General features: G+C 42.1%; 1 protein-coding gene across 1 annotated transcript; it reads left to right on the top strand.

Annotated features, from left to right (window-relative positions):
• The first annotated feature begins 1242 nt into the window (after positions 1 to 1242).
• Positions 1243 to 22772, top strand: PLA2G15 (phospholipase A2 group XV). The gene is made up of 6 exons (XM_026714121.2): positions 1243 to 1469; positions 10703 to 10859; positions 13505 to 13623; positions 15716 to 15814; positions 18986 to 19210; positions 20221 to 22772. The coding sequence occupies exons 1-6, from the start codon at positions 1343 to 1345 to the stop codon at positions 20730 to 20732; spliced, it is 1239 nt and encodes a 412-aa protein (XP_026569906.1). The 5' UTR covers positions 1243 to 1342; the 3' UTR covers positions 20733 to 22772.
• Positions 22773 to 23029: the final 257 nt, after the last annotated feature.

Here is a 23029-nt window from a genome sequence, read left to right as displayed (position 1 = left end):
CAACAAAAATTTCATTTTAATGTGATTAGTGTACATTCAAAGTGACAATAAAGCTATTCTATTCTGTATTCTATTCTATTCTGTATTCTGTTCTATTTTATTCTATTCTGTATTCTATTTTGTATTCTATTCTATTCTGTATTCTATTCTATTCTCTATTCTATTCTATTCTATTCTCTATTCTATTCTATTCTCTATTCTGTTCCATTTTATTCTATTCTCTGTTCTATTTTATTCTATTCTGTATTCTATTCTGTATTCTATTCGATTTTGTATTCTGTTCTATTCTCTATTCTATTCTCTGTTCTGTTCTATTCTATTCTATTCTCTATTCTGTTCTATTTTATTCTATTCTCTATTCTATTCTATTCTATTCTATTCTATTCTATTCTATTCTCTGTTCTATTTTATTCTATTCTGTATTCTATCCTGTATTCTGTATTCTATTCTGTATTCTGTTCTATTTTATTCTGTATTCTATTCTGTATTCTATTCTATTCTGTTCTGTTCTGTATTCTATTTTATTCTATATTTCTATTCTACTTTCCTTACTTTTGATGCTTTTTAAACTCTGGAACAAAGCATCTGAAAAAGAGCTTTTATCCATTGCTCGCAAGCAGGATCACAATCCTGGGCATCGTTGAATTCTTAGGGTTTTTGAGAGAGAGAGAGAAGCAGGGGGGGGGGAGCTCCAAACCAGGACACAACAGGTTAACAAACCAGCACATGACAGCATGAAAACAAGACATGCAAAACAAGACCTTGTGTTTTCCAATCTTGGTTTACTTTAAGAAGGGTGGACTTCAACTCCCAGAATTCCCTAGCCAAACGCTAAAATTAAACTAACGCGAACCTTAAAAAAAAATTGCACTGAGGACGCCTAGAATAAAAACAAAATTAAAAAAACAGGAATTCCCAACTCCCTACGGGCTCTCCAGCCAAAAAGGAAATCGACTGGATCGGCGATCGATTGTGCCCTCGGGCGGTTACACACACACACACACGGAGGGCAAAGAGACCCGGGTTCCCCCTCCTGCCTGCTTTGGATCGATGTATCCGCTCTCAACTCGCCAATCTTGGAAGGCTTCCAGAAAGAGGAGGAGGAAAGGTGCGCGAGGAGGGAGAAGGAGGGGCTTCTCGGGAACCACCCCTCTTTTGGCTTCTCATTGGTTACTAGAAAGCCGGGGAGCAGCGGATTGGCTAGAGTCTCTCCTTTTTAGCAACGACCCGCCTTCTTTCGGCGCGTTCCGCTTCATTTCGGCTTCGGAGGGCGAGGCGGGCGGAGCTCCGTTGCTTCTCTTCCGTTAGCGCTGCGCTCGCCGGCGGGGCGAATCCGAAAACGATGGGGCGACCTCCGGCCACCTCGCTGGCCTTCCTGGCGCTGCTCCTGCTTGCCTCCCAGCCGCCTACCGTGGCTCCGGGACCGCCCTGGGGCAGGACTGGCCCCCCGGGGCCCCCCATCGTGCTGGGTAAGGGGGCGGAGGGGGGATTAGGGTTAAGTACTACAGGAGACCCCCCCCTTTCTGGATCAGCGGAGGCGGGTTTGCAGGTCGTGGGGATGCCGAACGCGTGTCGGCCCCCTCATTGGGTTGCTTTGCAAAGGGGGCTCCCGACGTGACAAAGAACAGCACCCACCTACCCCCGCAACAAAAACTAGGGGTCCTCTAATTTTGCAAGCCCGTGGGTCAATGGAAACGGGTTTGCAAGTCGTGGGGATGCCGAACGCGTGTCGGCCCCCTAATTGGGTTGCTTTGCAAAGGGGGCTCCCGACGAGACAAAAACAACAACACCCACCCACCCCCGCACCAAAAATAAGGAGTCAGGCCAAACCCCACGCGTGTGCATGGTGAAAATAACAACTGGGCCGCCTCGTCCCGGGGCCAAAACAAAGCTGCACGCGGCGAAGGGGAGTCGTGGGAAACGCGCTCCGACTGCAACCGCGGCGGCTCTTTTGCAAAAGTTTCAGGGCTCTTTGCAGCCGCCCCAAAGGTGGCTTGCCGAAAAACAGGCTGGGCGGGAGGTATCTGGGGTTTTGTCTTTCTGGTTTTCTCCCACCTACTTAACCGTACTGGTTGGGGCCCGATTTGCCTAATTTGGGGTTGTGGAGTAATGGAAGGATGGACTTCTGGGAGTCGTTGTTGCAACCCTAAATTAATGGGAACTGAACTGGAGGGGGAACTCACACACACACACACTTCTTTTTTTTTTAAACAAAAGGAAAGTCGGTGGAAATGCATTTAATGTAGGTGCATTAAATTTGATTAAATGTCATCTATCAGAATGGGTGTCTCTCAGTGGTTTATGAACTTTTTGGGTTGGAGAAGAGAAGCCAAGAAGCAGCTCAGGCTGTCTGTATAGAATTGGGCTGAGAGATGGGGTGATTGATATTGGGAAGGGAAACCAGCCAGGGTTACTTACCTGTACCAAACACCTTGCAGGTTTTACAAGTCATTTATTTCTTCTTGGGAGTACCTTCTACCTTTCTGGATCCAGAAATGGATTCTTTAGAGAGGAGACAATGAGATGTTTTTCTTGATTGGCAAAACCTGCAGGACTAATTCTAGCATTAAAAACAGGTTCAGGGCTGGACTAGAAGACCTCCAAGGTTGCTTTTCCAGCTTAGTTCTGATTTTGACCCTGGTCTTTTAAAATACTGGTTTTGCCTTTGTGCTTTAAGGCAAAAGCAGAAATAAAATAAAAGAAGATCTGTTTACCTTTTGAAACTAGGAACAGAAGTCTCTAAGTCTGCTAATGGCTATAATTATTGATGCAAGACACTCATCAGTGCAAAATAGGAGTCAGTCTCTCTATGGTATCTGGGTATCAGTGTAACTCCTGTGTCATGTTAAAAAGGCTGCCCACTAAACTTTTTAACTTCTCTTATGATCTACATCCAGGCTCCTATGTTTCCAAGAGAAATAATGGATTTATAAGAGCATCCAGTCTATCTGGGGAAATTCCTATCACACCAGTTTTTCCTTGCAGAAATTTGTGACGCCTGTTGGTTTTCAGACTATGACACTAAAAAGAAATCACCCTTTTTATTTCACTTGTAGGCGTGATTGTACTGAGATGAACAGGAAAAAATTAGCAATTTTTTTTAGCTAATTACAATGTGTTTTACAGAAAGGGTTGTTTTTCTTGCTTAAGAAACTAGGTATAACAGGAACTGTATATTTAAATTGTGAGCTGTTGAATTCATGAAAAAGAAAAAAAAAACCTGGATGCCCTTTTTTCAGCTATTTTGCCTTCATGGAAAAAAATGCTTTGGCGTTTAATCTGAGGCTGAAGATGAGATTATATGCATCATGTGATAGGCAGATGTTCAAGATAGGACTGTAATTCAATAACTAAGCATTCTGTTTTGAGTAAGATTTTTTTTAAAAAGTAACTGGCTTCTGTAAGAATTCCAAATACATAAGTTTTATACTCATTTATGGGACAGTATTAGTTTCTTTTCTCTCAATTTTTTTGAGTAGAAAACACTTGGTAGTTGAGTGCCCAGGAGAAGGGGTTGGTGAATGCAAATATATTCCGGGTGCAAATAGCAGAACACTAGACTTCTAGGTCTGAAAGTTTTGTCCAAGGCTTAAGGCCTGAAAAGCAAACCTGTTTTTAAAGTTGTTATATTTTTATTTAAAGTCAGTGGTTCATTGGGAAAGTTATGTTTCATTTCTCCAACCAATCGAATGTTGGAAGAAAAATAAGAGAACTACCATTAACAGGTAGAACTACCCCAAAAGAGAAACAGGATCAATTTGATTTGTTGGAAGAAAGTATGGATTTCATATGAAAAGGAGCTGGATTTGAGGGAAGAAAAATTTCAGACAGCTTCCTCACTGGAGCGGGAGGTCCACAATAGTGCCAGAGATTTCTGAGTCCCTCATTCTGAGTACACCACATGACCACAGAAATGTCTTCGGACAGCGCTGGATCAACGGCCTTGAAATGGAGCTGAGCATGCCACCCCCCTAAAGTTTGCAACTTCTAGCGGAGTAAAATCTGTGGGGACTCCTTTTATCGTTTTTTTACCTGGCTGCCATGGCAATGGAGACCCGAGTTTGTCGCTGAGCACAGCAGTCGTAAAGCATCACGCAACAGCATGGCTTAGTGACAACAATCCGGACACGTCTCCACTGTCATTAAATGAGTACCTGACACGACCGCCACTTGTGATGTCCTCCCAGCTTCCAACCAAGTCAGTGGAGAAGCCTGCTGGAAGTTGGAAGTCCAGGACCAGTAGCTCAGGAATGGGTCTTTGTGTTACAACATGGCTGCAGGCAGGGGCGTGGTGGAGGGGGAGCTGTGGTATGGTGTGAGTCTGGCTGGGCATTGGGGTATGGGGGCTTCTCAAGAGAAGAAGCAGGAATTGGCTTCCCCATTGGTTTCGCTTCGTTTATCCCTGTTTATGGAACAAAGTTGCGTTTTCTTTTAGTGTTCCGATGAACACTTCTTGGTTGCCTTATTCTGCTTGCTTAGACCTTAAAGGGGAGAAAAAATACAGGTAGTCCCTTACTTATGACCACAATTGAGCCCAACATTTCTGCTGTTAAGTGAAACATTTAAGTGAGTTTTGCCCTGTTTTACGATCTTTCTTGCTACAATTATGTGCATCACCTCAATTGATGACAATAACCATGTTGGTTATAACCATGAATCTGGCTTCTCGGTTGATTTTGCTTGTCAAAAGATTGCAAAAAAAAGGTGATCGCATGACCTTGGGACACAGCAACGGTCATAAGTATGAGTCAGTTCCCAAGCATCTGAATTTTTGATCACACGATCTTGGGGATGCTGCAGAAGTGGGGAGTGAGAAAAAATGGGCCCTACGTCAACTTCTTTCGGTGCCATTGTAACTTTGAGCGCTAAATGAATTGTTATAAGTTGAGGACTACCTGTACTGGGGATGAGCATCACAGAAGGGGGCATGAATGAATGGCTAAGCCCATCATTTTAGGGTGCTTTAATGTAACTCTGTTCCCACATGCAGGTTTACTCAGCTACCATGGAGTTCTGAAGCAAAGGTATCTCTAGCTTGGGGCTTGTATTTTCTTCCTAGCTAGATGTTGCTTCTTGTTGATACGTTTTTCTTCATGTCCCATGCTTGTCCCCAAGTTCTAAAAATAACCTCCTGAGTAACTGTTTGTTGATTCACATACGTAATTTTGTGAACTGTTCTTGGACAGTGAGGAGTAATGTTCCACAATTCTTGGAAAAAACAGACTTGTCTCGCATAAGTAAACCTCATTCCAGGGGTGTGTCCCAGGGGAGAATGAATTTAAAGAGAGGGAAGGACAAAACCAGGGGAGACAAATATGTCCTGAACTTTGCAGAGGGATCCAGAAGCTTAAATTCTTAATCAGTTTCAAGATAATAGTTGTCTAAAATTTCTCACGATCTGTATCAGGTTTCTAATTAGCTTGGAGTTTTTCCAACCTTCCTGAAAATAGTTTTCATTAGTTATTCTCTCCAGTTATAGAACAGCTTTTCTGAATATCTGTAAACAAAATGCCTGAAAGTCTTTAGGAATAATTCATATCCACCTTGCTTTTGCTTGAAAGAATCAGAATAGAGCTGGAAAGGACCTTGGAGGTCTTCTAGTCCAGCCCCTGCTAAATCCTGTACCACTTCAGACAAGCGGCTGTCCAGTCGCCTCTTAAAAACCTGCATTGATGAAGCACCCACAGCTGTTCCACTGGCTAAGTGTCCTCACTGTTAGGAAAGTTTCTCCTTAATTCCAGGTTTCATCTCTCCTTGATTAGTTTCCATCCATCGCTTCCTGTCCTGCCTTCTGGTGCTCTGGAAAATAAATGGACCCCCTCTTCTTTGTGTCATCCCCTCAAATACTGGAATCCTGCTATCATGCCCCACCCCCAGTCCTTCTTTTCTCTAGATTAGCCAAACCCAAATCCTGCCACCGTTCTTCATAAGTCTCCACGCCTTTGATCATCTTAGTTGGTTAGTTTTTCCAAAGTCTCAACATCTTTTTTTTGTAGCGTAGTGACCAAAACTGGATGTACTATTCTAGCTGTGACTTTACTAAGGCTTTTACAAAGCGGTACTAATACTTCATGTGATTTTGATTCTATGCCTCTGTTTATACAACCAAGGATTGTATTAGCTTTTTTGGCTGCTGCCGCGCACGGCTGGCTCAGGTTTAAGGGATCATCCATTAGGACTCCAAGGTCCCTCTCACAGTTAGTTTTTGAGCCAGGTTTTGCCTAACCTGTACCTGTAGCCTTGTTTGTGTTCCTTCCCAGGTGTAAAAACCTTGCTTTCCTCCACATTAAAATTAATTTTGTTGGATAGGGCCCATTGTTCAAGGCTGTCAATATATATTTTTTGGATCCTGAGCTTGTCTTCTGGGGTATTGGCTATTCCTGCCAGCTTAGAGCAGAGGTCCTCAAACTTGGTGACTTTAAGACTTGTGGACTTCAACTCCCAGAATTCCTCAGGTAAAGTCCCCTAGCTAGCTTTGATGACTAAGGTAGAACTAGGACTCAGTTTCCTGATGATTGGCCCAAAGTCACCCAGATGACTTTCATGCCTAAGGCAGGACTAGAACTCCCAGTCTGCCGCTTTCTAACCTGGTGCCTTACCCCTAAACTAAACTGGCTGTTTATTAACTTCTGACTTTTGAGAAGCTTCTGTTAGTAGCTTTTGGAAGTACAAGAAGAAACCTCCAGAGCATTCCTTATGACAATTTATATAAAAAGGTCTACTAAGGAAGATTTGCAACAGGGCATTTTCTAATGTGATGAGTTGTGTGTTGGTGCTTTGCTATTTGCATAGTAATACGTGGTAAAGCAATGTTCTCTTAACAGAACAGATACATTAATGCCATTTTCTGTTGGTATAGAAAGCCTCTCTTCATTCAATTAGTTTAGCTGAATGTGCACTATCCCAAATCTTGAAAAATATAAGGGGAATCTGGCCTGTTTGTTAAATGGATTGGAGGCCACTTGGAGATTTATAAAGCTCTAACCTGGATTGGGACATTACAGTCCATACGGGAGGTGGTAAATTGCCTCTCCCTGCTCACCATTTCTGTCTTCCTTTTGCACACATACAAACCACAACTCCTGTGTGGGTTTCTGCAGTGTTGAAATCCCATTGACCTGTGTGTGGGAATCCAGAAGAGAAGTATCAGGTTGTGACAGTCCCACTTGGTTGCTGCTGTCATCCTGTCAATCCCATTGCTTTGTTTTCAACATGACGGGGATACCCATAAATTCTCCCATGGACGCTGTTTATACTGCTAATGTCACTTAGATGTTTTATGAGCTCTGGTTGCGCAGTGGTTATTGCAGGCTAACTCACTGCCGAGTGCCAACAGTTCGATCCTGACTGGGTCAAAGTTGACTCAGTCTTCCATCCTTCTAAGGTCGGTAAAACGAGGACTTAGATTGTTGGGGGCAATAGGCTGACATTTGTAAACTGCTTAGGGCTGTAAAGTGATATATAAGTCTAAGTGCTATTGCTATTATATTGTGTCCTCCGTGGCAGATATTTTTGGCTTCTAATCACTTTCTGGATGCCATAAATATAATAGATTTCCATTGGAATGTTTCAGTGGCAGAGAGAAACACATTGTTGACTTGCTGCCCATTTTCTACTTTGTTTTGTGTTCACACACACACACAAACACTATTTTTTAAATGATTTTTTTTATCAAAGGTAAAGACGAATATAAAACAATATAAAGTGAAAAGAAAAAAAGTGCAACAAGAAATAGGAAGTAGCTTCTGATATATTTTTTTTGCAACAGTTATAAATACGAATACAAAAGTATCTTTTACTGGAAGGTTACAAAAACAACATTTTTTCCCCTTTTTGTTATATTATTGCAAATCTTGTTACATTATATTGTTTCCAAAAAAAAAACCCCAATGATGTTTGTACTCCTTGAAAATAGTCTTGCAATACCCAAGTCTTTTTTCCCCCGTTTCCATGCACAATTATTTCTTGCTTTATTAATAAGGCAAAATTCGAGTAAATCTGAATTCATTTGAGCAAATGATAGGTATTATTGTAGGTGAAAACCTATTCAGCAGAACCACTGCAATTTGTACATACTGACAGTGACAGTTTTAAACGTAACTGCCTAGTATCTGCAATCTGCACAGGTAGAATTTGCAACCCAACCTTTTAGTGACCATTTGACGTTACAATGGCATTGAAAAAAGTGACTTATGGCCAACCTCGCCCTTATGACCGTTGCAGCATCCTTACAGTCGTGTGATCAGAATTTGGGCGCTAGGCAATAGACCTGTAGGGTTTTAGTATCCTGCGGGGGGGTCCCGTATTCACCCTACCCTATTGACACTGCTTGTCGGAAGCCTGGTGGGAAAGTCACAAATGGTGGTCATTTAATTCTGGAGCACTGCAAACATCATCAATAGATTCCAATTACTAAGCCCCCTCCCCCCCCCCAATTCTGATCATGTGACCCAGGGTATATTCTGCAGATAATGCTTTTTTTAAAAATAAACTTTGTTAATCTTTTATAACTTTAAAAACAGACTAAAAGTGTACATATCTTGACATTAACAGTTTGTGGCATTCATCTTATACTACTGTTTTGTGCATTATTTACAAATATATACAATTTATGCGAATGTAAGAATTTAACCTATATATTGCTTATCATTAATCTTTCCATCTTCCATCTATCTCATCTCAATCCAGCTATATCATTTTCCCCAAATTCTATAATACTCAAACTCCTCTTTCTCTTGTAACATCAAGGCTAATTTATCCATCTCAGCACCAGTCATTATTTTTTGGATAATAAATTCATCTGGTGGTACATTTTTAGGCTTCCAACACTGAGCATAGGCAATTCTAGCTGCCATTAAGATATGTAACATTATATGTTTTATATTTCTCCCATAATTCTTTTTAAATATCCCCAGCTAATGTTTGTTCATTAGTGATCTCTTGTGGCCATTTTTAAAATTTTTAGCCAGTATTTTTGAGTCTCCGGGCAGGACCACCACATGTGGTAGAATGTACCCTCTTTCTTCTTACATTTCGAACATGCTGGATTCACGTTGGGATATATCTTCGCCAATCTCAAAGGGGGCAGATAACCATCTATAAAACATCTTACAGAGGTTCTCTTTAGACGTTTGTTAAAATCCTAACAGAACTTGTTTTGCCAGAAGAGAATGTGATGTCTTTGGCTCAAATAAAACACAATACACTTTGAGCCCAATAAAATCCACAGATGTGCTTAGGAAATAAACATGGGAGATTTATTGCCAGTTCTTTGTTAAGTGTGCCACCTGATTAGGAATGGGGGTGGGGTGGGAAATGCTAAGCTGAGATTCTAAATCTGGCTGGGGAATTCTGGGAGTTGAAGTCCAGGTTTCTTAACACAGGGTCAAGTTTGAGAAACACTGTTCTGAGGGATACGGGTAGTCTTCGACTGAACAACCCACAGTACTAAGTGAAACTTTTTGTTATAAGTGAATTTTGCCCCATTTTTACAACCTTTCTTGCCACAGGGGCTAAGTGAATCACAGCAGCGGTTAAGTAAGGCTTCGCTTGTAAGAAGCAAAGTCACTTAACCTTCCCTATAGACTTTGCTTGTAAGAAAGTCACACCAAGGGATCACGTGACTTCCCCTGGACACAGCCTCCATCATAAACATGAGTTGGTTGCCAAGCACCTGAAGTGTGATCACGAGGATGCTTGCAACGGTCGTAAAGTGTGGGAATACGGTCATAAGTCGGGTTTTTCAGTGCCGTTGTAACTTTGCATGGTCACTGAATGAACTGTTGTAAGTCAAGGACTACCTGTATTGCTGGGAATCCACCGGACTGATTTGCTTTCTGAGATGCCTTCCCCATAACTTTCAACAATTCTACGGTGTGTCAACTAAAAAGATACTCCTTTGGTCTGTTCAGCTGCCAGAAAAAGGGAATGGGAGAAAACAGTGCATTCCTTAAGTGCCTAGATAATCACCCCGTCAGCCCAAAGTTGTCGGAGTGCAAAAATATTACCGGAGAGCATGATTTATGACTCCTGGGGATGGATGTGTCCCATTGGAGAAGTCACATCCAGGGGGTGGGGGAAAGACCAGGGTCAAGGAGGAAATGAAAGATGTATTTTAGTATCGGCTGCATCCAGCTAACACCAACATGGCCACTTCTAATAAACCAACTTTCTTTTCTCTGAGATGTGGCTAGAGACTTATGATTTGAATGGGGGTGGATTTGTTGGAGTCCCGACACGGCGCCCATGGAGACCAGAAAGAGTTTTACGTAGGAAAATAAAACACGATGTGTTCCTAAGCATCTAAGGCAGGGGTCTGCAACTTGCAGCTCTGGAGCCACATGTGGCTCTTTTGGTCCTCTGCTGTGGCTCCCTGTTGGCTGGCCCCTCCCCTCCCCTCCCTGTCACTCCTTGCCTGGCTTGAGAAGGTAAGGGTGATGGCGGGGGACGGAGACTCGCTCCCTATTCCAGAGCAGGAGGTGACTGGGTGGGAGTGAGTGACGTCGAGTTGGCCACTCCCACCCAGTCACACCAGTTGTTAAATTATTGGCTCCCGGTGTTTTCTGCAGGAAAGGGGCCCAAACGGCTTCTTGAATGTTTAAGGTTGCAGATCCCTGACCTAAGGCAATGTTTGAGAGGAAAAAGGGCTTGGATTAAATTGACAGAATTTCATGTTAAGTCTTCCTGTCTTGTATAATTACAGTGCCAGGAGATTTGGGAAACCAGCTAGAAGCCAAGTTGGACAAACCATCCGTGGTGCACTATCTCTGCTCTAAGAAGACAGACAGTTATTTTACATTGTGGCTGAATTTAGAATTGTTGCTTCCAGTTATCATTGACTGCTGGATAGATAATATCAGGTGGGCCGCACTGTTTGTTTGTATCATTCAGTCAGATACAGGGATGTGGGAGGGGCAGGGGGTGGGATTTTACCGGTTTGGACCAGTTCGGGCGGCGAACCGGTAGTTCGGGTGATCATTTGGCCCCGCCCCTGCCCCGCCCTGTCCTTTATTTCCGTGTTTTGCAGCTCAGCTGATTTGCACAGCACAGTTCGTTTGCCGCGCCTCAGCTGTTTTACTCACTGGGGCTGCAGCAGAAGGTAAGTATTAGAGGTGAAAATGGGCGGTTTCCAAACTTTGCACGTGCACGCAAAGTGCGCACTCACCAAAACGATTGTTACACTGCTTGAATCCCACCACTGGGGAGGGTGTATGTGTGTGTGTGTGTGTGTGTGTCAAAAGACTGGCTAGAAATTAAGAACAATCCTGAATTAAGGGAAAAGATTCTTTGCAACCATTAAGTGGATTTATTTAGGAATTTACAGGTTGTCCTAACTGATTACGAGTCTGGGATGGGGTGAGGTTACCAAGTACAGCAATATTGTAACGCTGATGATGTTACCTAGTTTGGTAGTGAAATGCCTAGTTTGGTAGTGAAAACAACCAAGCTCAGAGAGCATTATTATAACCCAGTTAAACCCTCCAAAGTCTAGAAAAAAAGCAATCATTGATCAGAAAACCCTACCAAGGGTTCTGTTACCCACTATAATTCAGGGCCTGGGGATGGCAAAGAGCATACTGAGCAGGGTGGATAAAAATTGCTTTAAAAAAAAAACCCAGATTTTTTAAATTTTAAATCAGATTTTTTTTAAAAATCAAATTTATTTTAATAAAGCTTTTAGAGTAAAAATATATATCTAAAGATAGTTTTCTATTTAAGATACATTTATAATTTAGCATGAAATGGAGCTTAATTATGTAGCCTGAGGCTGTATATGTTCTGCAATATTTACATTTTTGGGGAAATTCATTCCGTGAATCCAAGCTCTGCAAGCTAAATAGGAAACCTTAATTTTGTTTGCAAATAACAATAATAAAGATTCTAACTACCAGCAGGAACGAGTCCTTGCATTTAAAGAGCACCTGTCACTTCAGATCCATCATGGCAGCGTCCCTCACCTTGTTGTGCCCCTTAAAAGGACATTAACATTCCCATTGAAGGGAATGGGACTGTTGGTGAGTCCACAGTCGTCAGAGGAGGAGCTGCTGTGGGACAGTGGTGACGTTGCTCTTTAAAAATTATGATTTAAATCCAGTTGATTTTAGATCAAGCCTTTTTACTAGTGGTTTAAATTGTGATTTAAATCAAATCCACCCTGATACTGAGGGATCCATCACCCCCAATTCAGGTCCTGGCGAGAGCCAAATTTTAAGGCTCATGGGAGAATGGTAACTCCAAAAGGATGTGGCATTATGGCAGAGGATGCTTAAGGTTTAAATTTTGTGACATTAGATGGGTAAACCGTGGCCAAGCCACTTTGAGTTTTTAATAGTTACCCATCTTGCACTGTGCTTTTTAAGCATCTGACTGTGTACGTTAGCTACAGAGTTAATGATCAGCTCGGTTGCCACAAGAACATTTAATACTTCAAAAAGAACAAACAATACAGTTGATGTAATGTCTTCCCCCCACCCCGCCCCAACCGGAAAGTAGAAGCAAGATAATAAATATGTTGTTCATTTACTGGTCAAAATGACCAAGTGCAGCCATTATGCAATTGATGTAACTAATGGCGTTGTCCAGAAAGAGACAGATTAAGTGAAGCTGTTAAAATGGTGAATTTCAGGATTGATAGGCCATCCATGCTTCTATTGACTTGGATTATAAAGGAGTGGAGAGCACCACTGGCTAAGAAAAATGACCTGGCAATTAAGTTGAACCTAATTAACTAACAGTGTTGGAATAATAATTCCCAGAATTCTTACCTGTAAGACCTGTTGACCATGGTGATTACGAATTCTGAGAACTGTAGCCCCAGTACCTTTGATTGGGAAAGGTGAACCAACGGTAATTCTCAGGATCCTTTTGTAATAGTTAAATTTTAATTTTTTGGACTTGCAGTGTTGCAAGTGTTAAGTGAAAACATTTCTTAGGCTACATTAACTCTTCTAGAAAAACTTGGTTAAACTACTCTACTCAAAGCTGACTGACAATGTCCCAACTCTTTAAGTGGAATGCGCCAAAAAGCAGGCTAATGTTTACAGCACATTCAACTTACCAATAAATTATTTAAGGAATCCAGCTTATTTTTGCCCTGCAGTGGTAGGTTTGTTGAAGACATGAGTTCAAACAATTCCATTTAACATGTACGTTTGCTTTACCTGATAGCTACGGTGTGTAAGTATTAAATAGAATATGGTTAATTTCAAACAATTTTACTTTCAGCTCAGAACAAAGCACCCCACTAGAACATTGCGATACACTTTTTTTCAATCAAAATACCAATACATTCTGAATGTTTTGACCATTAGAATGCAAACAAGCACCTTGCTCCCTATTGTTTATAACTTAGAGCCTGAACAGTAGATCCATAAAGTCCATGCTGATGGCTACCAGCTAATAAACTTCCAGAAAGAAGTTTAGCCTGGAGGATGAAAATAGGCTACAATACACGATCTGATAGGATTCTGTTCCTGTTTGAATTAACGCTGATTTTTCTCTCCAGGCTAGTGTACAATCGAACTAGTGGCGCTACCGCTCCCCCAGACGGGGTCGATATCAAAGTCCCTGGATTTGGGAAGACCTTTGCATTGGAGTTCCTTGATCCTAGTAAAAGAAGCGTTGGTACGTAATTTGTTTTCATCAAGGTATTTGGGTAGCATCAAGTCGCCAAAGCCCGTGTACCCTGTTCAGAGCACTGCAGTGTAAATTCAGTGCCGGAAAAGTAAACACAGATGACCGAGTCTTCACTTAACTTCTTTATAAACATATAAAGTAAATTTTACAATACCAGTTGTAGATTTCTCCAACATGGAACAAACTCTATAAACGGAAGCAGACATCAGTTTCACTTTAGTTCAGCAGGCAAGCAAGATACACAGCCGAGGAGAGAAGCAGTTTCATTTTCAATAGACAAGACTCGGAGCTCAACACAGCTTCAGAGCCTCAGAGCTGACTATAAAGCCACGCCTAGGCTACTTCTACTTTCAGTTTCCAAACAGTCCTTATTGGCTGACTTAGTTGCTGTGCCTATTCATTGGCTGACCTCTGTTGCCATAATCTATTCCAGTTCATGAATATACTCTGGCATAGCCCATTTTCTCAGAGCCCTTTTTGTGCCCACCGTTCGCTTTTCTTGCACCCGATTAATAAGAGGAGGAGCAAATGAGCACACCTGGAGGTCTGACCATATCCAGTTAGTCCTCAGCTTACAACAGTTCATTTAGTGACCACTTGAAGTTGCAACGGCACTGAAAAAAAGTGACTTAGGACCGATTTCCCTGCTTACGACCATTGCAGCATCCCCAAGGACACGTGATCAAAATTTGGGCGATTGGCAGTGGACTCATATATTTACGACGGTCGCGGTGCTCCCAGGGTCGTGTGATCCCCTTTTGCGACCTGAGAAGAGAAGTCAATGGAGGAAGCCAGATTCACTTAACAACCGTGTTATTAACTTAACAGCTACAGTGACTCACTTAACGATGGTCTCACTTAGCAACCCACATTTTGGGCTCAATTATATCCAACTCTAGGGGGTGACCTTCACTCGCGTTCCCTAACTGAGGGAGCCAGCGTTGTCCAAAGGGATTTCCTGTGGTCATGTGGCCAGCATGGCTGTATGCCAAAGGCCTACAGAACGCACATTCCTTCCTACCGAAGTGGTACCTATTTATCTACTTGCATTTCCATGCTTTTGAATTGCTAGGTGGGCAGGAGCTGGAGCAAGTCATGGGAGCTCACCCCACCACGCAGCACTCGGGACTCGAACCCGGACTGTTAGCTTTCCAGCTGACAAGCTCAGCATCTTTTTCTACTGAGCCACCATGTCCCGTCCCATCCCCCTCCCTGCCTTCAGCAACTAAGGAAAGGTTAAACTGACAGATAATGCCACCTGATGTGGACATTTGCAGAAATTGAACATTAAAAAAATGTTTTATAAAATCTATATACATAAAAGCGAAAGACCACTCACGCATCGTCACAAAATCTCCAGAATCGTAAAGCCTAACAAACTTGAAATTTGGCATGTATGTTCGTCTTGGTTTCTGTGTGCTTAGTAAGAAAAGATTTTTCGAAATCACCATCAGTGCATTTAGTGTTTCCTATATTATTATTATTAACACGCTCTGATGCTAAGGAGTTCTACTTCCCCTCCCCACCTGAAAAGAAATCTGTTCCAAATGCAAAACACAAGCAGAGGAGAGGAGTTTTCAGTTTCAGTTTCACAGCAGCCACCAGCTTTAGTACAGAAACAGTTGAGCTAAGCCACACCCAGGCTTCTTGCTATTCTTGCTCAGAGCAAATACTGTTTGAGTTTCCAAACAGCCCTCAACTCTCACGCACTGACAGGGCGCTAGCCAGATGAATACCAATGGATGCTGGTAGGCACAATCCCCCCCCCCTTATTTTCCTCCCCAAAAACTAAGCCCGATCACATAGTCTCGTAGCGAAGCACGGGCACACAGCTAGTTAAAAATAAAAGTGAACTTTTAAAAGTACGTTTTGTTAATTTAAATTAGTAATAAGAAAAGGAAAAGCTTCAAAGTGAGTAGGAATGTGTTTCTGCACACAATAGCTCATTCAATCCATGGTCCCTTTGAAAAACAAGGCATGAGAACTGGCTGCAAAGGAATCTCTGATCTAAGCTCGCTCTGTGTAAAGGGAAGATGGTTGATTAAACCTTTGCTGACTCACAAATTCTCTTTGTCTACAGGCACCTACTTCTACACGCTGGTCCAAAAACTGGTAGACCTGGGCTATGTGCGAGATGAAAGTATTAGAGGTGCTCCTTACGATTGGAGGAAGGCACCAAGTATGACATTCATTATTATAAGGATTTGGGCTCTTAAATCTTTGGATAATAAGATTATTAAAGTTTTCTTTTTTTAAAGAAAGCTACCGTGCTATCAAGGAAAACGGCGTCTTCTGGAATAATTGTTTTCCCCCCCCAAGGTTGCTTCTGGACCTCAAGTAGTCTTCGATACGTTTACTCAGAAAATTAAAAGTTACGGATATTACGAAAATATTACGGATATTACAAAAATTAAAAGTTACGGATATTATTTATGGATTATGTGCTACCTAATCAACACTAAAAATGAGCAACCTTACAATATATACTTGGAATATCATCCCTTCCAAATCTGGTTTTGCCAGTGGGCCTGGGGAGCTCAGAGTGGGACGGAGCCCACCCAGTGGTTGATCTGACCATGTGTTGTCACCGGGGAAGGGATGGTGGAGGGGGGGGCGGTGTTATTGTTTTTTTTTTCTTAATCTATGCGGTGTTTTTATTGTTTGCAAGTGCCTAGAGTCACTGTGGGTGAGTAAATGCCTATGTAGATTTTCTAAATAAGCAATAAAAGTTTTTAAAAGTGCAAGTAAAATAAAGCAAAACGGAATAACAAGTTAAAAATTACAATTGGGCAACCTGATGCTTGGTTGATAAATGTCCCATGTTTCTCTGCCAAACTGGACCTTGGAGATCTTATAGTCTAACCCCCCTTATACTATTTGAGACAAATGTTTATTCGATCTCTTCTTCAAAACCTCTAGTGTTGGAGCATCCACAACTTCTGGTGGCAGGCTATTCCACTGGTTAACAGTCTTCACTTTTAGGAAGTTTCTCCTTAATTCCAGGTTGCTTCTCTCCTTGATTAGTTTCTATCCATTGCTTCTTGTCGGCCTTCTGGTGCCTTGAAAAATAAATTGGCCCCCTCTTCTTTGTAGCAGCCTCTCAAATATTGGAATACTGCTACCATGTCCCCCCTAGTCCTTTTCTCTAGAGTAGCCAAACCCAAATCCTTCAACCGTTCTTCATATGTTTTCGTCTCCAGGCCTTTAATCTTCTTAGTTTCTCTTCTTTGCCATTTTTTCCAAAGTCTCAACATCTTTTTGTGTAATGTGGTGACCAAAACTGGATGCGGTAGTCCAGGTGAGGCCTTACTAAGGCTTTATAAAGCGGTACTAATACGTCCCGTGATCTTGGTGCCACTTTTTATACAACCAAGGATTGTATTGGCTTTTTTTTGGCCGCCACCACACACTGCTGACTTTAAGTGATTGTCCACTAAGACTCCAAGGCCCCTCTCACAGTTACTGCTTTTGAGCCAGGTTGAGCCAGGTTAACCTGTACTTAAACAAGCTTAGGAATTTGAGATCCTAAGAACTGCATGCAAACATTCTTGAGCTGTTTACCCTCTGATGCAACCGAATGTCACGAGGCTGTTTGCCAATCGATCTTCTCACTTCACCAATCGAATGCTGCAAGAAAACCAGGAAGAGAGAGAGAGAGGCTGATAAAAACAGCTGGAAAAAAAATTGCCCCAACAGTGGAAAATAATGTTCCTCTGTATTTCACCCAGTCTGCTGCTGATCTCACATATGGATATTGCAAGTGTATAATGGTGTTTGAACCAAGTCCTGTTTTTTGCTGTTTGTTTATGCCAGATGATATAGCCTGGTTTCTCCTTATTTGAACGACCAACCTTTTTTTTTTTAAACCAAGCCCAGAATATATTTAACTTGCTACATGAATTTTAACTTGGTTTGATGAACTCCAGGCAGAAACTTTTAGAAAACTGACAAAACTCTTGTCAGCCTTTTTGGTGTAAATTGTTACAGGTTTAAGCAAGCACATTGGAATAATAGAAATAATGAAAACAATGACAAAGATTAAACATTTCTGCTTTAAAATATCACTCAGTAACAGGGGGTCTTCAAACTTGACAGCTTTAAGACTTGTGGACTACAACTCCCAGAATTCCTTCTCCAGTCAGGTTAGCTCAAAAATTCTGGGAGTTGAAGTCCACAAGTCTTAAACCTGCCAAGTTTGAAGACCTTTGTCCAATAAGCAAGGACAAAGGGATTTTTAAACACAAAATTAAATAAGTTATCTACAAGGTATATAAATATCATTCTTTTTAAAATAGACATTCAACACTGAACTCAAATGTTTGGGCTTTAATGCTAAATTAGTTAAAGGCAGTCGTGTAAAGAATAAAAACTTTGCAGTTCTAAAAAAGAGTGCATTAATTTTTAAAATTAGTTTTTATCAGAACTGTCAGATTTCACTTCTGTGATTGTTATTCACTGAAGGAGCGTCAGAAAATAAGCAAAGCACTGAAGTCTTAACCAGACTTAGTCATTCTGTGATTATATCAGTAGGTGAAATGCAAGTATGTCTTCATAGTTTCATAAATATTGTTGAAATCAAGATTAACTTTAGGGCCTTCCTGAAAATGTGCTAGAGTGCATATTCTTTATAAATTATATATTGTGTAAATATATGTATATGTTTTCTGGGTGTGTTGCAGTTATTATATCAATTGCAGTTGCAACATCTTACTCTCTGATCATGGGATCAACCCTACAAATATTCTTGTTCTTAAAAAAGTGTGAGACAGGAGCAAAGGATTCCTTCATTGGGGACAGGGGTGTCCAATCATGGCAACTTTAAAACCTGTGGACTTCAACTCCCAGAATTCCCCAGCCAACATGGTCCCAGAATTCCCCATGTTGGCTGGAGAATTCCAGGAGTTGAAGTCCACGAGACTTAAAAGTTGCCAAGGTTGGACATCCCTGATTGAGGGGATCTAAACTTTTAACGCACTTCTTAGAATGATAATTAAATGGGATACCTTGAATCCCAGGTAAAATATCCCTAATTAAAAGGAATTACTTAGCAAATAGCCAATTCAGAACTTGAGCAATATTCCTGGAAGTGTTTGTGATTGATTGATTGATTAGTTAAACCTTTCTTACATTTCCTTGGCAAGAGCCTGTTTGTTAACGTGTAAGGCTATCTGAAACAAATCACTGCTCTCTTAATAATTCTTGCATTTTCCCCCGCGAGCAGTTTCAGTTTGTTCAATAATCAGTCTGAAAGTTTGCAATCTATTGACAGGTCAACAAAGGTTTCTAAACCAAACGAAGGTAATGACTTCCTTCTTTCCGTTGGATAACTCCTGTGTCTTCATCCTTGCAGATGAGAACGGAGATTATTTTGAAGCGCTCCAGAAGCTGATCGAGATCATGTACGAAGAGTATGGCGAACCGGTGGTCCTGATTGCCCACAGCATGGGGAACATGTATTCTCTGTACTTCTTCAGCCGTCAGCCCCAGGAATGGAAAGACAAATACATCCGAGACTTTGTGTCCTTGGGGGCTCCGTGGGGAGGAGTAGCTAAAGCTTTCCGAGTGCTGGCATCGGGTAGGTGGGTTTGGAGGGATATGGGGCACTGTGGTACAGCTGGAGATGCCCAGCATACTTTGATCCTCAGAGAGTGACCTGGGGGATGCTGTAATTCTCGTATTCAGTTTGGTCTAGTGGTGAAGGCACCAGGTTAGGAATTGGGAGACAGCTGGGAGTCTTTGGGCCAATCACCTGGAGACTGGGAGTTCTAGTCCTGCCTTGAAAAGGGCTGGCTGCGTTGCCTTTGGGCCAATCACCTGGAGATGCCACCTTAGGCATGAAAACCAATTGGATGGCTTTGGGCCAATCATCAGGAGCTACAGCTCCCAAGAACCTCTGCCTTTTAATTTGCTAGTCCGACAAGAGGCTACCCAAGTCCTTCCAAGTGATTCAGGCATTCAGATACTTCTGGTTGGTTCACACTGCTGCTCATGCTTAAAAACATCAGAAATCTGAATCAGAATAGAGCTGGAAGGGACCTTGGAGGTCTTCTAGTCCAGCCCCTTGTTCAAGCAGTAGTTTCCATATCATTTCAGACAAGTGGCTGTCCAGTCTCTTCTTTAAAACCTCCAGGGATGAAGCACCCACCGCTTATGAAGGCCAGCCGTTTCACTGATTGATTGTCCTCACTCTTAGGAAGTTTCTCCTTAATCCCAGGTTGCTTCTCTCCTTGATTAGTTTCCATCCATTGTTTCTTGTCCTGCCCTCTGGTGCTTTGCAAAATAAATTGCCCCCCTCTTCTTTGTGGCAGGCCCTCAAATACTGGAATCCTGCTATCACACTTAGTTCTTCTCCTTGATTGTTTTTGAAGGACAGCAGCTTTTCTTACTGTGCTTCAAGCTGTTATAATATCAAACTTTTGCAGTATGGCTCCTCTCCACAATATTTGATGAGGAAAGGATCCTTCCGTAATTTCTTAGAAAATGCGCTAAGTTCCAAGTCGTGCTTTTTGTTGTTGTTGCTTAAACTGGAACTGACGTGTTTATGACCCACTGCACTCCTAACAAGCCCTTGCTTTAATGTCACAGGGGACAACAACCGGATTCCCGTGATCAGCTCCTTCAAGATCAGGGATCAGCAGAGGTCGGCTGTTTCCACCAGCTGGTTGCTCCCTTACAATTACACCTGGTCTCCGGAGAAGGTCTTTGTCAGCACGCCTTCCGCCAACTATACGATTCGGGATTTCGAGAAGTTCTACACGGACATCAATTTTGAAGATGGTTGGCTTATGAGAAAAGCAACGGAAGCTTTGATTTACAGCATGGCGCCTCCGGGCGTACGCACACACTGCCTTTATGGCACCGGGGTGAATACCCCGGATTCCTTTTTCTACGACAGCTTACCAGATAAAGAGCCGAAGGTCTTTTACGGGAACGGAGATGGGACAGTAAACTTAGAAAGTGCCTTGCAGTGCCAGAAGTGGATAGGTCAACAGGAACAAAAGGTGGTGCTTTACGAGCTGCCCGGAAGTGAACATATCGAGATGCTGTATAATAACTTAACCATATCCTACGTTAAAAAGGTTCTTTTCGGCTCATGACACAGTAGAGTTCCACCTTTTCCTCCCAAGACGTTTAAATGCTATTTTTTTTTCCCCAACAGGGAAGCACAAAAGAATGTTTTGGACCTCTATTTTTAAAGCTGCTGCTGTTTCTTTCTTTTTTCTTTTTTTTCCAGCGAATTGAATCTTCTTGGAAATGTTTTTTTTGTCAGTTAAGGGTTACTTGTTTCCTAGGGCAACACTGGTAACGGGCCTGACAATATGCCCTAAGGGCCACATCTCTTCGGTGCCCTTCTGTATGAAGGCCGTGTGCTGCTTCTCTGGGATGCAGAGAACGTTCCTCTTCCTATGTTTATTGAGCTAGAACGTCAAGGAGAGAACCTTAGGATGTCCTAGCCAAAAGGTCCCCAACGCTGGGTTGCTGCTGCCAATATGAACCTGGGAACTGTGAAGCCCCTGTGAAGAGTGTTTGACCCAGACAGGCATGGGTTTAACCTTAGATTGGCCTCACCAGCCCAGATGCAAAGGGTTCTGGAAGACAATGCAGGAGCTTTAACCAAGTTTTCTGAAGCGAGATGAGCGCATGCGTTGGGTTCCTACTTGATGAGATGAAGACTAAAAGGATAACGAGAGGTCCGTTTTCAATGATTTTCACGTTATATTTTAAGCTGGAGCTCCAGATCAATTACAGTAGCTGCGCCTTCAATACTAGGCAGCTTCAATATGGTCAAAGGCCAGTTTTTCAGACAGGAACTATTTTAGCCAGATGCCTTTCACTTTTGAGAGCTGGAGTAGTTCTCTAACAACCCGTTTGTTTGGTTTTTTTTGAAATGAGGGACTAATCCCATTATTTTTGCCATTGCACATATTGCCATTGGGGTGTCATTTATGTTTGTCTCAACAGCATCACCCCACAAATCCAGAGGTACAGTTGATACAGTATGGACATCTATTTTTTTTCCTGGCGTTTCTCCTGGTGACATCAATTCTGTATCCTAATCCTTTGGTCATGTCTGCTTGCATAAAGCTCAAAAGAAGAAAAAATAGGGCATCACTCAGATCTGCAGCAAGCACCCATCAATTCTGAGAAGTCCTTTGAAGAAACAACACCCTAAAATTACCTGGGATTGGAGAAGACCAAAGTTTTCAAGGCTGCTGTTTGGTATTTGTAGCTACCCAATAAGACCTTGTAGTCATCTGATCAATAGCAATCCAGTAATAAAATAACCCTAGTCTCTTTACAACAGGGGTGTCCAACTTTTGGCAGTTTTAAGACCTGTGGACTTCAACTCCCAAGAATTCTCCAGCCAGCCATGCTGCTTGGGGAATTCTGGGAATTGGAAGTCCACAAGTTGCCAAACTTGAATTCCTGTTTTACAGGAATGCAACCTGGTTTCAGCTGGCCTCGTCCTATTTCAACCCAGAGTTCCTGTCTGTTGAATGTATGTTTAGACGATAAATTGGACCTTTACCTGTCGATGGTTTCATAGAATGCCTTGAATGCAAAACCTTGAGATCTGTGCCAAATCTCCCAGCTGAAATATCAGGACAATCTATAGGTTTCAACGTCCTGATTTCAAACCAGGCCTTCTCTGACTGGAATGTGGAGCACCACTTGAAGACTCCTTGAGCAAATGGTATTGTTCGTGATCCTAAGACCTTTGGCCTGTGGGGCCCAAGAAAAGAAAACATGGAATCTGCACAAAACCTTTCCATCTGCTCTGTCACTAAAATACAGTATGTTTATGCCTTTTCATCACCTTCCATTTATTTTCAACGACGATCGTAAAGTATTGGGCTGTTCAGTTCATTACGTTTTAGGACAGACTCGCCAGCTGGTTGCCTGCCAAGGGATCAGAGTATATAACCCATCCTGTTAGCCAAGTCGAGAAAAGCTTTGTAGCATTGAATCGATGTTGGCTTCTTTGTTCAATCATGCCCGTACTTGGTCAAAAGGCTACTGACAATCATGGCGAACCAGTTTACAACTTCTGAAAGTTTCCACCACTTTTCTTCTGTGAGAAGAACGCTGCAAGCCACGCCTCTCAACATTGTCAGGAAATTTCTCTTTAATTTTTTTTTTTAAATTTTAATTTAGTTATAATTGCTAGTTCTTCCAGATCATGGTGGCCCTGCCACCTGAAAAGCTACCTTCCCTAGCCTTGATTAGAAGGCAAACTGTTTCATAGGAATCGTTGCATCACGTCTAGCCTACATTTAAAGCCTCAAGGTATCATGAAGTGGCAGGTGAAGCCCTGGGGCCAAAATGCACTTTTCTAAGCTCCTTTTAAGGGCAGGTCCTTTGTTTGGCCTTGATGGCAAATTCTGCTGAGCTT

Source organism: Pseudonaja textilis, chromosome 11 (assembly GCF_049901715.1).
Source record: "Pseudonaja textilis isolate UNSWEBS1 chromosome 11, rPseTex1.2, whole genome shotgun sequence".
Lineage (NCBI taxonomy): Eukaryota > Metazoa > Chordata > Lepidosauria > Squamata > Elapidae > Pseudonaja > Pseudonaja textilis.
Note: the sequence above shows the minus strand (reverse complement) of the source record. Positions and strands in the feature narration are given on the sequence as shown.